This window comes from Callorhinchus milii, unplaced genomic scaffold (genome assembly GCF_018977255.1).
Source record: "Callorhinchus milii isolate IMCB2004 unplaced genomic scaffold, IMCB_Cmil_1.0 Scaffold1, whole genome shotgun sequence".
Lineage (NCBI taxonomy): Eukaryota > Metazoa > Chordata > Chondrichthyes > Chimaeriformes > Callorhinchidae > Callorhinchus > Callorhinchus milii.
The window spans coordinates 44,067,012-44,086,282 of record NW_024704742.1 but is presented as its reverse complement, the minus strand read 5'-3'; the positions used below and the strand labels follow the sequence as shown (position 1 = coordinate 44,086,282).

The 19,271-nt window shown below is 37.0% G+C and overlaps 1 protein-coding gene across 1 annotated transcript in view; it reads right to left on the bottom strand.

Annotated features, from left to right (window-relative positions):
• Positions 1 to 1,154: 1,154 nt before the first annotated feature.
• rbpjb (recombination signal binding protein for immunoglobulin kappa J region b) overlaps positions 1,155 to 19,271 on the bottom strand; it is a 59,011-nt gene continuing 40,894 nt past the window's right edge. Inside the window, exons 5-11 of the mRNA XM_042341145.1 lie at positions 14,891 to 15,065; positions 13,752 to 13,889; positions 11,260 to 11,372; positions 8,697 to 8,837; positions 6,178 to 6,333; positions 4,444 to 4,547; positions 1,155 to 3,788 (exon numbers count right to left, since the gene is read on the bottom strand). Of these exons, the coding sequence (XP_042197079.1) occupies positions 3,473 to 3,788; positions 4,444 to 4,547; positions 6,178 to 6,333; positions 8,697 to 8,837; positions 11,260 to 11,372; positions 13,752 to 13,889; positions 14,891 to 15,065 (1,143 nt within the window). The 3' untranslated portion in view covers positions 1,155 to 3,472. The remainder of the gene's footprint in view (positions 3,789 to 4,443; positions 4,548 to 6,177; positions 6,334 to 8,696; positions 8,838 to 11,259; positions 11,373 to 13,751; positions 13,890 to 14,890; positions 15,066 to 19,271) is intronic.

Genomic DNA, 19,271 nt, shown 5'->3' with positions numbered 1-19,271 from the left:
CACAAGATCCTAATTGCAGATGAGCCAGCAGATGTGCTGCTCCAGTAAGCAGAGGTAGGTGAAACCAGGAAAAAAATGCATTGCTCACCCAGTCCCAAATTTATTTGAAAGTTACAGAAACATATAGAAATTTACGGCACAGAAGGCCATTCGGGGCTATTGTGTCTGTGCCAGCTACCTGAAGAGCAACCTTTCAGTCCTATTTAGCTGCCCTTCCCAATATCCCGTGACTGACTCTTTTTCATTTGTCTAGTTCCCTCTTGAAGATCAATATGGATTCTGCCTCAATCACCACTCCCAGCAAAGCATTCCATATCCTTGCTACTCTGCTTACTCTACTACTATCCTAAAGCTACCGCACAGGAGGACCACATTTAGTCCAGACTCCATACCTGCTCACTAAGCAAGATCAATTAATCCCACTACCCTGTCCTAACATCCCTCAAGCCCCTCTTTCTTATACCCCTTCCCTCTTGAAAGCCACAATGGACTCGCTTGTCTCTACCACAAAACACGGAAGGGTATTCCGCTTCCCAAGTTACTGTTATAATTTCTTCCAAGACAAAAAAAATTAGAGTAAATGTTTAATGCTACAGTACAAGAACTCCTTCAAGCCAAACATTTTAGACATCAGAGTTCGTTCAGCGCCTCCCTTAGGTGACAGCTATGGAGATGGAACTTGGCTGCAAGTAGGCCCAGTACTGATCAACATCTTATTGAGATTTTGGAGGCATTCTTTTGTTCCTAAATATTAATTAAGGAGGCTGCAATCAATACACCGAATTGTTACATTTAGAAAATTGATCATTATACAAACCTGGGAATCTGCAAAAACATTTTGCTATAAGCAGATATCTCCTGCCCTGTCTACCCCACCATTCTACCTCTGCTCAAGAACTCCACCTTCAGCTGAGATATTAAACCATGCTCAGGTGGAATTAGAGATGCCATGGCACTGTTCAAAAAGAGCTCTTCCCAACAACCTCTCAGATAAAATTGGCTATTTACTTAATGATTGTTTGTGAGACATCGCTGTGTGCAAATTGGCTACCATGATTGCTTATCAAATATAGTCACTACACTTAACAGTAAATCCTGTAAAGAGCTTTTGAGATATCCTCTTGAAGTGAAATGCAAGGATTATTTTAGTTCCCCACTCTTTTAATTCTTAGAGGGAATGGTTTGCTTGTTTGAGTGGTGTTCCCATTAAGATGCTAATACTGTAATGTCTATGGAAATATTTTTTTCAAAACCCCATTAATTCAAATCTAAGTGAAGAACAACTTTCAAAATAGGGCTCCTGTTCATTGATTAAAAGATCTTCTGTGTTTCTTTGAAGTTTCAACCTTAGATTTTTGAAAAAAGGCAAATATCATGACCTGTGAAGTACACAAATACTGAAATCAAATTCTTTTTACAAAATAAATAATACCAGTAGCTTTGCCAGCTATTAGGTGTAACCAATGATATGTGGCATTCAGTCTGTTAGGCACCATTTCCAAAGAACAAATTACACTTTAAAGGGCATACACACCATTTATCACTTTCAAAAAATAAATCACTGTAGCAATCAAAATGTCAAAAAGAAACAAAGTATATGTAGGTGGAAGTACTGTAAATATAAAATGCTGGGAATACGTTTCCACATATAAAAGCAGTGCTTTGTGTGAAAAATAACACAATAAACTCAATACTTTATGGCCACACTCCCAAATTCAGTTAATAGCTGAACCTCATTTATCAGATGTTAGTGCATCCAGAAACCTTCCGTTTTTAGTCATATCAGTAACTACTAAATACTGTTTTTATTGAAAATGATTGAAAAAATAAAGCTATATTTAACATGTCTGTTCTGATGTATGCAATGCAGACAGGGCAGAAGTCACTTAAAGCTTTTGATATTTTCTTTTCTGAAGTACATAGGGATGTTCCAATATTACAACGCATTAATATCAGGATATGAAAGATGATCACAATTTTGATTAACATATCGTAATAAATGCAGCTATTATCTGGCAACATGGTAATCCTGAGAAATCAAAAAGGAAAGTGAACCTTTCGGAATTCTTATAAATGTACTGCAAGTTAATTAAAGAGTATAACATGTAATAAAATGGTCATCAGAGTCGACTGAATGGTTACAGAATGCTAAATGTTATAAAGGCACATACAGATGTTTACCAATAGTGTCATATTTGTCAATAATTAGTTTTATGTGATTTAAAACTACTAATTAGAGAGAGCCAGAGAATGGACAATGAATTAGGTCCCCTTAGTTTCAAACAAAGTTCTGCCCACTGTTACTATAGACTCTTACTGGACAGAAGTTTACAATGTTCAACAAGAAGGACCACAAGAGCAATTCTCAAGCCGCTTCTAGATAGAAGTATAAAACATAAAAACACAGTAACTCAACAGACACAAAATTAAGTACATGGACATTTTTCATAACATTTATCAATATGCAACAACCCAGGAGAATACACTAACTCTTTATAGTGGCAAACTGGAATTTAAGAGACTGCCCAATATTCAGATGAAAGTTTGAAAATGCATCAATTCTACCCAAAATAATTGTGGAATAAAATGAACTTCCAATTGGTCAGAGTTGACCTAAGCTTCGTTATGGTTTTCTAGTTTGCCTTTTGTAGAACTTTAAATAAACCACACATTTAGATATCAGATGCCTCCGTTTGTAACAGACCATGTTTATGAAGCATGACTAAATTCTGGTTTGTTCTGTAACTCTCATGCTAATATTACGATACTGGTAATTGTGATTTTCGTTCCATGTCGTGAAGCTTTCATATTGTGACATCCTAGAAGTACGGTACATAAACTGATAGATAATCACAAAAATGAGGTTCTCCTCTCAAAACACCTTCAATAGATAAGTCACACGACTCAAGTTTTTTTTAAAAAAATTAGGACAGTTCCAGCCAGTGACCAAAATATAGGTCTTTACTCATATAGTAGGGTGTTGAGAATATACAGCAAGGTAAGGCCTGGAACCTTGATACTTCAGAGCCCATTGCTCATAGGAAGAAAATATAAACTATTTGGTAACAAAAGTGTACTATATGTATAATACAAAAAAGGTATGGTGAAACTGTACCTTCACTAAAGCTTATACAAGTTTCTTGGTCCATAGAAACTATGTTATTTTTTATGCATTCTCTAGTCTGCTTTACCTCCATCCCACCCAAATTCATTATATCTTGCCCACACTTTAAACAGCGGAAAAATAGATTTTCATTTTAGCTTTTTATAAAGTTTTATACATATTCCGGTGGATTTTGTCTTTCTGTGGTAAACACCTCCTGCAGATTATTATGCTTGAATGACATTTCCATCATCTGAACAAGGAGGTGACTTCCAGAATACCACAAGAATGTTTTTTTTGTAGCAATTATAAAGTTTTGTGTCTTCTCCTTTCCCAAAGTTGGTGACTGTCTTTAAACCACTTCAGTAGTTAGGAGACTACAGTCGCTGCTGATGATGTGACAATGGCTGAGTTTGTGCTGACAGTTGTGTAACCTCCCTCACTGTTTGTGTTCGATTCACTGGATGCCATCAAGCTGGAATTAGCTCTAAGAATGGCTCCAGCAGCACTGCAATGTGGTCGTGGCCCAGGCTCTGGTGTGTATGTGAAAGTAAGGCTGGTAGAGTAGATAATCCCATCATTTCGAACCAGAGTGACTGGAACCTGGACTGGCTGACGGACCCATCTCCAACCCTCTCGGAATGCAGAAATATCTGGAACAACACAGAGCATGCTCTCTGCACACCTTTTTTAAAAAAAAGTTAAATATGGATTTAGTAAATGCCTGCATACAATGTAAACTTTTTTACTGAGGCTTATGACATCAGCCAGCAGGGTTGTATACAAATGAAGTGAAGGCTGCCTTTCAAATCAAACTCACATAAAATAAACACCCCAAAACTCAAACAAGGATGCGCATTACCTTCCTTCAACAATGCAACTGATCTCTTTGAAATAAATTGCCTATCAAAATACTGCTGTGTATATTCACAGAATATACTGTAAAGTGAATTGACTGTATATTTGTGGGTGAAACGCGGCAGCCAATTGCGCACAGCAGTGCCCCACAAACAGTCGTGGATTGAGTGACCAAACTGTTATTGCTTGTTTTTTTCTTGAGGGACTATTATCAGGCTTGTGGGGTAAAGAAGCTTGCACAAAGTATCACCCTGCCGGGAATCGAACCCAGGTCTCTCTCTTGCAAGGCTAGTGCTCTACCCACTGAGCTACAGGACTCCACAAAATAACTATAATAATAAATAACTTCAGTGAGAGTCACCAATTTCAGAAGAGAGAAAATAAAAAAATATTTTTGTTCATTATCACAAGTGAATTTGAATCAAACAGTCTAGAATTCTAAAGAAGACCACTATGTTATTTCTTAATTTAAATACACATACCTGTACATGGTCTCGGCTTCTACGTCACCAAACCAAACTCGTAGATTTGGAGTAAAATTCTGTCCTGTGAGCTCCAGCATTGCCACATCCCCACCTCCGTTCAGCTAGGGAAGTAATGAACACTACTCAGAAACAAATATAAATAAGCATATTTTTCAAACAAATCCTTACAGGCTTGCCAGGACACCATGGAATTTTATACAAGCGGAGCATGTTTAGTAGTACAAAATATATCAACCCAGTTATTCCAGTGATACTGTAAAATTATTCTATAAATTGACCCATTTGCAAATGCAAGCCATTAAAATGTACACTGATTTGCAACAGTAAATGTCTCTATGCTACCAAAATCATAACTAATATAGTGAATGCTGCTGAGTTACAACAGATTTGTTTCTTTTCAACAAATACTACAGATAATCCAGATGCTTTCACAGATAATACAGATGCTTTTACAAATGCATTTCCTATCCACCTGTAGCTTTAACCGGTTTTCTCGAGCCCAGATTTGTACTGAGCCATGTGTGCCTCATGAACAGGGGGAACCACACCAGTCGCAAAATGTTACACTAGAGAGACATGTGTGACTATCCAATTATATACAACATGAATCAAAGACATATGCAACAACAGGGTAGACATAGCTGTTACAACAAAGATATTGCATTAATATTTCGAACTTGCAGAGATTACACAATAAATTTATAATTTTCAAATGTAATTTTGTCAACAAGTCATTGACTCTTGTACAGTTGCACATGCAAGTTGCTAGCATTTACATACAAAGAGAATAGGGGCATCATGAGGTGCAAGTTACATTCGTTTAAATACATGAAAAACAGTTTCTGGGAATTGTGTGTTTAATATACAAATATACAAATTTAATATACAAATCTATATCCTTGCATTCGATATAGCGCCTTGTCATGTCATCATCACTTTACAATCTAAAGTGGATTGACTGTGTATTTTGTGGGCGAAGCACGGCAGACAGTTGCACACAGCAATGTCCCACAAACAGCCATGGAGTGAGCGATCAATTTTATTTGGGGGATTTGTTAACCAGGACACTGGCATAAACTCCTTCTCTTTTCGAATAGTGCCATGGGATCTTTAACATTCACCTGAACAGGCAGACGGATGGCCACTCCGAGAATGCAACACACACCTAGCACCGCACTGGAGTGTCAGTTTAGACTATGAACCCATTTAGGCTTGAACCCACAACTTTCTGATTCTAGTGGAAATATTACCACTCCGCCAGGCTGGCCTACAAAGATCTTTATGATGTAAAGGCCTCATTTGCATTACAACCCTGAAATACATCTTGTAATCTCTATGTAAGACTCATCACATATCTTTCAATTGTACATTTTTAGCTAAAAATCTTACATCTATACAGGTGGAAAAAAACATCTGAAAGACAGATTAATTTGGGTCGGACTCTTTTATCAGAAGTGAAACATCTCTTTTCAGGACAGATGTAGTTAGGATCAGGCAAATAAAATAGACACAAGGAAGAAGGTATTATATATTCAACGAGGCAGTCAATAAGACAGACATTAAAAAAATATGATTACATTTTAACCGAACTGATGAGCCATTAACAGTTTGGAAATGCTGTAGAGATTTGAGTAAAACAGGAGAAAAGCAGTTTAGAAATGTCAATATGTTTGGAATTAAGCACCACAATGTCAACAACATGAAATCCCATTAATTTCTACGTCCTATTACCTGAAGACTTTCTACAACTGGTACAGGTGTCACTGGTGCATGTACAGGCCCCATCCCTTCGTAGAATGTGTACTCAGCCTTATCTGTGCTTATGATTGTCCAAGAGGCTCCATCGTTTATCATTTCTTTGTTTGGTTCTTTTGGACATGGAGTGGCCTGTGAGGGGGAAACAATGCGATGGAACATGAAACAACTATGACTATGGAAGACAAACTAGATTCAAGAGCTATTAGATTGCTTTTGTGTAGTGAAAGACTTTCAGGTTTAAAAGCACATACATTTTAATTAAATCAAAATTTTAAAAAATGTCACCGAGCCCACACCAAGAGAAATTTATGATGCAATAAGTTTTCATTTAGGAAGAAAAAAATGATTTTTTTTATCCAGAGATGCAGAAATATACTTAAAACGTAATTATGGCAAAATATGAGGCCTGTTTTTTGTTGGCAAATGCACAAAAAATTGAGGGTCAGCAAAGTGCCACAAATAGCCATGAATGATCAATTAGTCTGGAGAACTGTTGGGTCAAGGAAACCAGAAGAATCTCCCTTATATTTTTTAAATAGTCTGATGGGATCTTTAATACCCATCCGAAGAAAAGGCAGACAGGACCTCAAATTAACATCCTTAACCAAAAGATGGCACCTTCAACAATGCCCTAGTGCTGCACTGGCGTGTTTGCTGGCACTGTGGGCTCAAGTGCCAACATGAGGCTTGAACCACAACCTGCTGATCCTGAGGCAAGAGTGATACCAACTGAACCAAAAGGACACCTATTTGGAATATATTTGCTTATATTTAACAACAGAAGTCCTAATCTGTAAGGGAGTGTCGAGAAATAGTGGGAGTTGATCTGTTTTTGTTTTGGTCAGCTGCGTGGCTGACACATGGAGAAACCTATCACCATGCTTAAGAGTATCCAAATCAAAGAGTTTCATGCATCTCACCTACACATGAAAATTCCCATGTGTTGGAATGGAATGCACAGGAAGAAACACTGCAAAGAAATCTAATGCAATTTTAATTCTTGCCACCCACATATATTCCCATTTGTTAAGTTACTTTGTCAAAACATTTTTGTAGAGGGGTGGTTAGGGATTATTCCTTGAATATTTAAGTTTAACAGCTAGAAAACCTTTGACTGCACTAAAGCTGGAAACCTAATAACCATGGTCTGATAAACAAATTGGAATTGAACGTGAAAAGGAGCATTAGGTTGAAATGTAGTTGCAGGACAATAATAATGAAATGAAGATATTTTGGTGTATTTCAACAATAAGCAGAAGTAGACACAATGGGATACCAGATGGTTCACCTTCAACTCAGAGAAAACTAAGCCAAATTGATGATGCTGCTTCGCAATCACCTGTTCTATAATGGGAAAATCTCTTCAATTAAATTAAGCTCTTCAATTTGATAATCATACCTAAATTACACTGGGATAAACACGAGTTGAAGGCGGCTAGAAAGATAGTGGAGGTGTGAAAAGTAATATGATTGATAGATTGATCTAACATACAAAAATTCTAATAGAATTCCTTAATAGGAATCCCGTAAGAATTCCCACCAATCTACAGGAATTCTGCTCTCAAAATATAAGTTGATTGCATCTAGGTCTGTGTGACATATTTTACTTACTAGAAAGCGTTCCCATTTGCAGGGCTAAGGCCAGTTAGGAGTGAAACCAGAAGGTTTTTTTTTATGCAAGCGGTTCCAGAAATCTGGAATTCTCTACCCCAAAAGGCTGTGGATGCTGCATTAGCTGGAATATTCAAATCTGAGGTTGGGAAATATTTGTTAAGTAAGGATATCAAAGGATACAGAGAAAAGGCAGGTTAATGGAGTCAAGGTACAGATCAGCCATAATCCAACAGAATGGTGGAACAAGTTTGAGGGGCTGCATGGCCTTTTCCTGTTCCTATGTTCAATGCCCAAAAAATTATCTACAACTTCGAGATGTAATACATTTACATTTATATAGTCAGGAGGACATCTCAAGGTGCTTGACAAAGCTGATGGGCACCTGAGCTGGGGGTGAAAATCAAGGGAGTGAACAGAATGTTAATTCTCCACAATATTATGACTGAAGCAACATAATTGCTAATAGTTAAAAAAAAAGCCCTCTCTATTCATGTTAGGAATATAAGACTCGTTGCAGCTAAATGTCAAATTTGGTATTTCAAAAATGTTCACAAGAAATTCAAGATCAAAAATATTCACTCCATTTCTGTTGCCTGTACTCTCCCAGACATAGTTGCCTTATGAATTGCCAACTCATATGCAAAGCATCAGATGCAGAAATAAATGTAGTTTTACAAAGTAGTTGTTGGAAGTATGAATAACTGCAGAAAATATGCACTTTGTCTAAAGGTGCCCAGTACATTTTCCTCATGTTTTCCTGTGATCTCAAAATCCATAGTCAAATTTGGAAGACATCCATTCCCCTCCATTTGTCTTGAGCTGCAATCCATTGTTATTCCACATAACATACAGTTAAGTTGTGTATAACATTAACTTACTTGAAACTGGATTATCCTTTCTTGCGAGAGACACAGGTACATTCTTTCTGTATCCTTCAGGTAAAATGCACACTTATGGAGCTGAGAAACTGGATCATCTGCATCCAATAATGCTGTCTGTTTATCCACTTTACGAATTATCTGCAAGACATCATTGCATTTTAAGCTCATTGTATTGGATTTGCAAGATTTTACGTTGAAAGGTCTATATTTGTGGAGTGAGGGAGGGGGGGAAGAAGAGGGATTAGCAAAGTTAGAAATACATCTGGATTTTAATAAAACATAAGGCTCACACAGACTATATGTACATATATGTATACATAGCATAATCTAAAAAAAAATTAGTTTTGTTGTCTTGCTTAAACCAGGAGCAGATCAGAAAAGTCTCACAGCAATGATAAAATGTGTTATTAAATGTTATCTTCCTCAGGGATGAATTTTAAATCAATGAATTTTAAACACATTAGTGGTGATCTATGTCAATTAAACTGCAAACCTCAAGCAATCTAATGCTAAGCAATACTACAGGGAAGCCTATTATTGTGGCAACAAGCATATCTGCAGATCAGGAGTTTTTCATGGATTTCTTGTTCTTAACAATGAGATCTGGAAAAAGTATTTTATGGCCTTTGCAATAAACAGTTATGTTTGTCGAGTACAATCCTGATTTTTATAATGAAACTGATTTGTCAAATTTCACTGAAAAATTGTAGCTCCGAAACCTGATCCCCAAACAATACAGTTGATCCACCTGTATTTAACTCAAGATCTTCAGCCATGGTGTTATAGATGTGTAGTCTATTAGTAGAACTAATTTACTTCATCTCTCGCTCTCTCAATCAATATATCTTGAGAGTTTCCTATTTTGCGGATATCCTCCAGAGCACTCCAAGTAACATCGATGTCCTGTCCTTGTTGTTTTATAAAGTGTCTTTTAGTAAACCTTTTGAAACGTATAATGATTGTGCATTGTAAAAGAATAAATCCAAATACTGGATCCTATAAATCCTCTACATTCTGGTCTTAAACGTTCAAATCAAGAGTTTCAAAGAATTGGCATAAACCAGGTCCACCTCTGACATATGCCTCATATCAGTGTCAATTTAGAATCATAGGATGTCCTCTACTCCACCCAACTTGGTCTTCCTGCTTGGTGCTTCCTTTCCCTCCCTAATCACCTGACCTATATTGATGGCAGATTTATATTTTAAAAACACAATCAGAAGTAAATATTTTTGGATGAACTTTTGTGCTTATTAACCTCAGGAACGTCTGTGCTAGGGAATGGAACACTTCCACTTTTTGGCATCCATATCAAGATATTGTGCATCAAACAGGTCAGAATGAATGAGTTGGATACAGAGCAAATTTCCTGCTACACAACTTCAACAATGTGGCGCAACTCCAACATCAGAAGAGCAACAAAAGAGTAAAGGTTTCCATCTTTCACATCACTCATTCTTGTGGCCTCTCTGAATAAGGTTGCTGAATTAGTGCCGATTAGTGCTGTATTATTATGAGATATGACTATCCAAACGCATTGCACTTAAGACCTTACAGTCAGAAGAGATTTGCCAGTCTACGATAGGTTTAAACCAAGGCTTTAACAGTTAAAGAGCAAAAACCCTTTACAATTGCATGAGTTCTACTTCCTCTCCTGATAAGAAAAATGATTACAAATGTCTACTATGTATTATGCACATTGAAGTATAATTTCAAATAAGCAATAAAAGTATTGCAGTGGAAGTGCCAGCAATATAAACAAGAAAACTCTCAATATAACACAATTGCTGTGCCAAACCTACATTCAAATTGAATTAAAACCTTCCTAACAATTTCTGATCCACATAGTGCATGAAGGTGAGTGTCACATGATGGATAACATTATAGAATATTGTATAGAACATATATTGATGTGCTGACTTGGATCATTATTCATCATGCAAGAAGAAATAAAATTAATGAATAGGTTTTTTCTTAAACTTAAGCACTGTGCTAACCTCAGCATTTCAACTGTTGACATGGGTACATTTCTGTTTTTTAAATTAATTTCGCTTTACACAAATTGCAATATTTAACCAGCATTAGTTTGATACTGTTGTTTCTAAATTTCCCCAAATCCTACATTTTATTGATTAGATAAATCAGTAGTCAGTGATATGCTTCCAATGATATAGTACTGACCTGGAAAATCCCAGATAGCTGATCTGTGCTGAATTAGCTAATCTGAACTCTGAGGTATTAAACTATTCTTTAGCTCTCAGATTAAAAGGTAGAATTCCTAAAATTCCCTCATAGTCAGCTGCTCCCAATGGAAGTACACAATGGATGATTGCAAGATTGGATTCAACAATTATGCCTTTAACACCCACCACTATCTATTGTCAAATAGGCTGACAGTCAATGTTCAGGTCCACCCAGGAACAGCAAATAGGACAGGGGACAGTAGTTTGTTCATATTCATTGCAGCTTACTATCTGGCTTCAGGAGGGGAGGAGGGAAACACTCACACACTATATTTTGGTTTCAACTATGGACTAAAAGAACTCAAATGTCACTATACCAGTCTAGGGAGTGCCATCCCAGTAACAGAACACACTAGTTTCACTGTCTGGCCATAATGAATGTATCCATCCCGCACAGTGAATTCTTCTCCTTCTGATTCTTCATCATCCACTGTAAGTAAACAAGAGTTACAGTCACGTGTGAATTTCTACAACTACCTGCATTTATATAGTCCCCTCCATGTGGGGTAGCTGCTCAGAGCGCTTAATTTAGTGTTTAGTTGCACATTCAGAGAATCCAGCCCACATTCCTAATTATCTAATTAATAAATTGCAATGATTATTAAAGTATAGATAAGTTTTGCACTCTCAAAAAGGCTTTCCTTGCAATTTTCTTTTGAAAGGGATATAAAATAAAGGATTACATAGAATGGTATGCATGGAAATAGGCAATTCTGCTCAACTGGCCCTCCCTCACCAGTGTTTATACTCCACAGGAGCCTCCACCCCTATCATTCCCCTTTGCACTACCCCTATATTCCATGATAGTATGAAATAGTTTCCTTCCTTTTATGTTGAACATTTTGGCCAAAACCTTGATCTGTTGGACCAAAATGTCAAAATGCTCTTAACTGAGATAGGCCCCAGTCACTGAATATTATTTTCAATCACATTAAAGTACCCCAAATTATTTTCAAAAGTGCACTATTCACTATTGGAAAACAATACATTCTCATGTAAAATAGTTGTAGTCCGAGTAAATACTATGACTTTCCATTTCTAAACTACTGAAAATGAAGATACTACCAAATGGGATAGATGACAATTAATAGAAGTTTACAACATTCATAAAACCAAAAGCAATTTAAGATTAAATTCAAGAAAAGATTCTGAATTTTGCAAACTTTTCGCTCGGTATTTGGCTAAAAGTAAAAAGTGTGTATATAATGTAATGCTGTAGATTCTTTACAGAGTAGCTGAACATTAAGACTTTGAATGGATGTGAAAAACTGAATTCCCATCTACATTTCAAATTAGGCCAATCTTATGCTAGTGACAGTTTACATGATGTGTGAACAGACCAAAACTGGTACAAATGAATCTTAACCATACCTAAATCTTAGATATTTACAGCACAAAATATAGGTATCTGGCCCATCCCATCTTTTTTAAAGACCAATCCTGTAGTTTTATCCGAACATATTTGCTTTGAAAAATAAGCATCAATGTATTTAAGAGATGCATATATGAGGGAGAAGGAAATAGAGGGCTGTAGGTTAGCGGAATAGGAGGGGTAAGGGCTTGTGTGTAGTATAAACACTGGCACAGACTACTTAGGACGAATAGCCGTTTTTGGCTATCTTCCTCTATGTAAATGCTTCATTTAACACGTCTTGCTCAAAATGAAATTTAACCAATCTCAAAATGATCAGAACCAGATTGAGAATGACCTTATGGTTAACCCTTTCAGCAGGTTTTAAATGAGATTGATTCTGCTTCATAAATGGTGAGTACGAGATGAATTATAATTTTGTACTCCAATGCTAGAGGAACTTCTCATTCTACAAGCATCAATCTTCAGCATTCAGGACAGATTCTACTTTACAAATGATCATCTAGCTCTCTGATATTTGTTTCATTGTCAAAATGACTAACCAAAACAAGATTGTTTTTTTTCCTATATCCACAGGCACAATAATGAGTATCAAAAAAAACAATTGCAACACACGTTGCAATACTGATCCTTGCTCAGACCTGGGAAAAATTCTACTCAGCTACAAATACTTTATTCAGTTGCACATTCTTGCAGCCTGCTGAAAGATCCCAAAACCCTATCCCAGCAAATAATAGCAAACTGTTTAGTTGAATTTTTCCACACAAGAGGCAGAATATCAAATCAAAAACTGTAACTAAAAGAATGATCCACAGTCAGGAGGTTCTGTTTGGAAAAGCTTGGCCTCCGTTAATGAAACAAAGGTTTTGTATTGATTACAGAACATTGAGGCACAGCTGCACATGATCTTAAATTCATAACCACAAATATGTTTTATTTAAAAACCTATTAATTTATTTGTTCAGTATAAATGTGGATTAAGCTCGTTTGGCACTGCTCCAGTAGTAATATTGCAAACGATTAACACCATTACAAGAGATAAACCTGCACATATATAGGTTTTGAAGAACACTTGGATGGTAGAGGTTTTATTTCTCCTCATTTGTGGATCTCAGTGAATTCCAAAAATTCCAAATTCCAAAAATGAGCATAGATACCTGTGATCATCCTATATTATGCAATAATAAATGAAAATTTTAAAGTATGAAACAAATTTAGCTAGTTTAATCAGAGCACTTCTTTTAGCATTTGTTTAAAATCAACCAGTTTTATACCAAAGACTTCAGATATTTTCAAGGAAATATCTTTAAAAATGTGTTTATATGAATTGTTTTTTCCCAAAAAACTACACTTCATATAAACACAAAGTATAAACCAGAAATGGCCGGTGAAGAGATCTTTGCGGTGCATACAAAAATGTTCCTTGCAGATACTAACATAGATGGATGTAAAACGCTCCCCACTGTTGTGAACTGGCATGGAAGTTCCCTCCTTCTACATGTAAATACCGTGTGCTGACAGTCTGTGAACGAAGTCGGTTAAATAATGCCACCTTTGTTCCTGATGCAATACACACTAAAACAAAAAAAAATCATTAGTAAATATTATTAATAAACAAATCAAGCTAAATTAAAAACAAATGACAAATCTATTTTACAACCAAATTACTTTTTTGAAGAAGCAGAAACCGGTTCTACAATTATACAGTACTTTGGTGTGTGGATAAGCTATTGAGGAAGTTGGCGTGAAGAGAACAGAAGCATACTGCTCTCTTTCTAGTCCAAATGCCAAAATTACCATGCGACTCAGAAAATATTTTGTGTAACAGTTCATTCAATCTCTTCCTCTTTATTTTCTTTACATTTGCTGCCTTTCCTTTTCATTTGCACTTGATTGCTTAATCTCCTTTATTATTTCTACATTTTTTAAGCACTCTTATAACAGGCTCTATATCTTTGTCTCCCATTTTTTTAGCACACTTTCCTAGTACATTTAAACACAAAATCCAAGGAAACAATTAACATTCCTGGGTTTCTACCTATGGAACTCTATAAGCAGCCACTGTGAGATGCTCAAAAGTAGAACTGAAAGCATGCCCTGTTCGTCTGTTATATTGCACTTAATGCACCAGAATTAATTTTATTGACAAAGTAACTGAGGTTTGCCAAAGTAACCTTCGTATTGTTCCATTGTGAACCACAAGCATGGTGTTCGTGATTGCCCAACATGGTGAATTTACACGAACCTAACAACCTTAAAGGTGAAATTTCAAACTATGACAGTAAAACAATTATATCTATTTACTCCGTATATAACTTCTTGGTCTGCAAAGTTAATTATCTACAGCCAAACAAAAATGTTAATTATTCACCATTGTAATTTTGTAACCCTTGGAAGTGACAAAAAAAATTTTTTTCCAGAAAATAGCCGACAGAATATAAATTAAATTCAAGCTGCTACAAACTTCAGTGTGAAAAGTTATGTACACAATAAGGTATACTTCTAAAGCTTGAAAGTGAAACTTTTTTATTTGATGGAATATTTCAGATTGGGCAGCAAAATATGTATATACTTACAGTCAGCATTTTTCAAGGACTGTTTCTTTTTAGAAGGTTTGGAGATTACTTTGATCCGTTTGCTGTAAAAGACACCAATGTCGTCGCTATTACCATAAAACATTTTTACTGATAACATGAAGTGCTTTCTCTTGTCGGAGTCAGATATGTACAATGTTTTGGCTGTGCAATAGTTCTGTGGAAATAAAAAAAGGACAAAAAAAGACTTTGTACAATAAAGAAGAGAAAAATGGACAACATTGCTGATATGAACAACATGATAAAATGAGGCTTTATGGAACTGGTTCAATTGCAATTTAAGCAATTTTATGAACATAATTACACCTTTTTTAGAAAAGCGGCCAGTAATGTTTTGGGGAGCCTGCCCTTTAAGAGCTCATTACATCAAACAACTTTCCCTTCCAACACACCAAACTATCCCATTGCTGTCTTGTGCCAGCTTTCTTTCTTCCTGTCAAGGCTAAATTGTAAGGGTTTGTGAACAAGGATATTTTGTTAAATTTAGTATTAATCTATACTTCTTTGACGATTCAAATATTAAACTGTGTAACCAGCTGATGATTATGAAGTCCTTTTAGAGTCATTATTGTACTATACTTTTGTGCTTTTATTTTAACTAAATAATTCAGGAATAAAGGTCATTTTGCTTATCCAAATTAGGGTTAAGAAGAATTTGATTGTCATAGCATTTTGTTTTTGAAAAATTAAAATTGTGATAAGCAATGGAGAAATATTTCCCAACTCATTCTCTTTCGCACACAAGACAATCTCTCCAAAATCCTCAAGTTAAACAGAGAGGATCTGACAAGGAATTACAGCAAAAGCCAAAGAATAATTCTGCTAAATGTCATATTGTTATCTGGAAGCAACAATGGAAACCAGTCACACATCAATTCTTTCTGACATGTCGACGCAATGCCCTGTCCGAACAGGACAGAGTCGATTGTGTTTCATAATCCCAACTACATAATAACTGAGTGGGATCCGTACATCCACATACAATTTGTTTCAAATGTGTTAGCACACAACAGCACAAATAAGTTATTTCCTGTATCCTAGATAACTCTAATACTCTCTCTGGTAGCAAATTAAAACATGATCTGAGCCCTGTACAATTCATGGCAACTGTCAGCTTTGAGTAACCCAGAACAATACTTTTACAATGCATCAAGACAGTAGAATGTAGATTTAGATTTGCAAAAGGCAATTTCAGGATAGATACCAAAACATTGTTATTTACTCGGGAGGGCTGAGACTGGATTCATTTAAAAAGTAGTTTGATGCTGTGATGGGAGAAGAGTAGGGTGGGTATTCTGGAGGGATGAAATTAAATGTGTCGAAGAGCCTTCTTCATCCAAACCCCAATCTTATGATCTTGAGAACAGAATTTAAGGATTTTTCATCAGGGATCAGTCCGAGAACTAGCCCAAGAAGCAATCAGGACAATCTAGGTTACATATTCCTTTGGAAGCCTGGTGGGGGGTAGATTGAAATAAAGTGGGAATCCAAGGAAGAATTCTTCAGAGGCTAGAGACCCAGCATCAGGCACAACAAATTCATATATTTTCTGTTGTACTATTGATAAATGCTTCTGCAAATAGTCCATTTTGGAATTGAAGCCCATTAACCCACAGGAATTGGTTTACTTAATCTCTGGATTTTTTTTGGGTGAGCTGGATGTCTGACACATGCGGAAACCCATCACCATGCTTAAGAATATCCAAACCAAGCTGAGATTTCCATGCATCCCACCTACACATGGAAATCCCAGAGATAGATAGACTGTTGGAACGGAATGCGCACTCTCTCCCTGGAGGGACACAGCCTGCTTACCTAACTCCAGAAACTATTAGGCGCAGATTGGTAAGTGCCAAGGCTTGGGAACCCCAGAGTGTACGTTGGGGTACTGCTGGAGTCTAACCAGCTAAAACCGCATTGCTTGCCATTGATATTGATACTTTCCTGCTGCTTGTCCAGTTAAGACTACCCTACCCGTTAGGGCTTTGGCTTGCAGGGTTTAACAGGAACTGAATGGGATGACTCCCTGCCCCCAGTGACTCGTCTGCCTTTCCCGTTCCTGCCGATGAGCCAGTGTTGTCATCAGCAGTGCCCTGGAAAACTGCAGACTCGTCTGGCTCAGGAACCGGACAACTGAGACCACCACAGAGGGTGGGCTTGATTCCGACATTCCATTTCCAGGCAAGTCATTGGAGCCAGTTCAGCTCCAAAGAGCTGCCACTTAACTCCCCCTACCCCCCCCACCACCTGGAGGATAGTCACTAGTTGATCGTTCGCCATCCGACAAGTATAGGTTTGAGCCGTCACTTGTGGATGGTAGGTACAAGGAACTTCCTGGTGGGCAACACATCTCAGCATGAAATGGGTGATAGTATTGCCATCAACTTTCAGTCCGCAGCTTGGGCACATGTCCCTCCACATTGAGCAATGGAGGTGCGGAAGCAGCAGAATTGTCAGTGATCTTCCCTCACAATAGACCAAATGTTAAATTATTTTTCTTGGTGGCTGCTAAACCAGGACTCACCGGGAGTCACAAATTATTTTTGGTAAATGTATTTTCTCTTCCCTTTCATATGAAAAAAGACTTAACCTAGAATTAATAGCAAAGAGCCTGATTTTTTTAAGTTTAGACAGATAATAGACATGTATTTAATCTTTATAATTTATTTACATTTTTTAAGCAAACTTTTATTAGTAAATTAAATTAGTAAATTAGCTGAATTCTGGGTCATAAAGTTATCATGGACATCACTTCCTGCTTATTGTGCATGCGTGCAGGCTGCACATCTAAAATCAGTTTTTACTTTTTGCACAGGTTTAATTTACAGATTAAAATCAAAAACTGGAAAGGCTAACACCAAAATAATTATGCAAATTTGTTTTAGTAAACAAATATAGATAATTTCTTCCATTATAGAACTTGACGTTAAGAACCTTCTTCAAATGATGTAATTATTCCAAGTAGCTTCTTCTGTTGAACCCCGAACCCGAGCCAGAAAGTTCTGTTTTTAATATAATTGGGTCCACTCATCATAAAGCCCTCACATATTATAAAACAAACCGTTTTAGTCAATCATTTAACATTAAATGATGTTGACACTATTTATAAATCTGTTTTTCGCTAAATTTCAATTCCCTTTAAACCTCATTTTCTTGAAAAAGTGAACAAACAGATATCCTTTTTCCATTTTGTTAGTTCTAAAAGTATTCCAATGCAAAGAACAAAGGTTAAGATTCAAAATAAGGCTCACAAAAACTGCTGGTTCGTGATAAGGATTTTCCCCATATTAGAGGACAGGAAGTAGAATTTTACCAAATGACTCATATGAAGATAACTTTACTAACAAACTAACAAAGTAGAAAGAGATTGAAACCTCCCTGGGCAGAGACAAGCCTACCACCACTGAAAGACACTCAATGGAAAACCTGGAGATTGAGCAGCTTGTACCAAGTTAGAAAATATCAAAAATTTAATTTTTTCTTTTTGCCACTCCACAAGAACAAAATGGAAGTCATATTTTATGACAGGTGCAGTCTTCAAATTACCAGGATAATAGTGAAAAAGTGCATTTTCAGAATTTTTTCAGTTTTCTTAGACCTTACGTTGTTGGAAATAAAATTGGTAGAAATTGTATTTGATTTCCTGCACTTCGGTTACTGGCTGTGCGGGCTTCAAGCAAAACAAATCAGAACTATGGTTGAACCAATAAAAACGCAATGAAGTTTTTGTCTCACGCTCTAAGCTTAATTTGAAACAAGACAGTCAGGGAAAGTGAAATACACCCAGAAAAGTCACAGATTGTTTTATTTTGGTTTCATATGGCTAGGCAAGGTGCAAGGGCAATCTCCGATTCACTACAACATTCATGTCCCAAATGAAAATATCAAGAGCCACAGTGAACTAAAAAGTAAAACTAACGCTAAATGAGTCGCTGGGAATCATTGCAGTGCTACTCTTGACTTCAAATCAGTCTACAGCATTCGTTCCTAAACTGGGATCCACAGGTCGATAGCGGGAAAAGGGAAAAGCAAACGAAGCACCAGACATTAACTGGAGCACCGTTCCCAGCAGATCCAGCTTGTACTCCCTGTGGAGCAATCCCAGCTCCCCCTCACACACCAATCACTGCACTGCTCCCTTTGGACCAATCGTAGCCCTTGCTCCCGATCATGGCTCCGCCCTCACTGACCAATCACAGCCCCGCAGGTCAGGGAGCTGTCCGTTATTGGCTGGAATCTGAACGCTCAGGTCAGACAGTGCTAATGTGGGGAGGGAGGCTCTCCCTGACACTGGTCAGACAGTGCTAATGTGGGGAGGGAGGCTCTCCCTGACACTGGTCAGACAGTGCTAATGTGGGGAGGG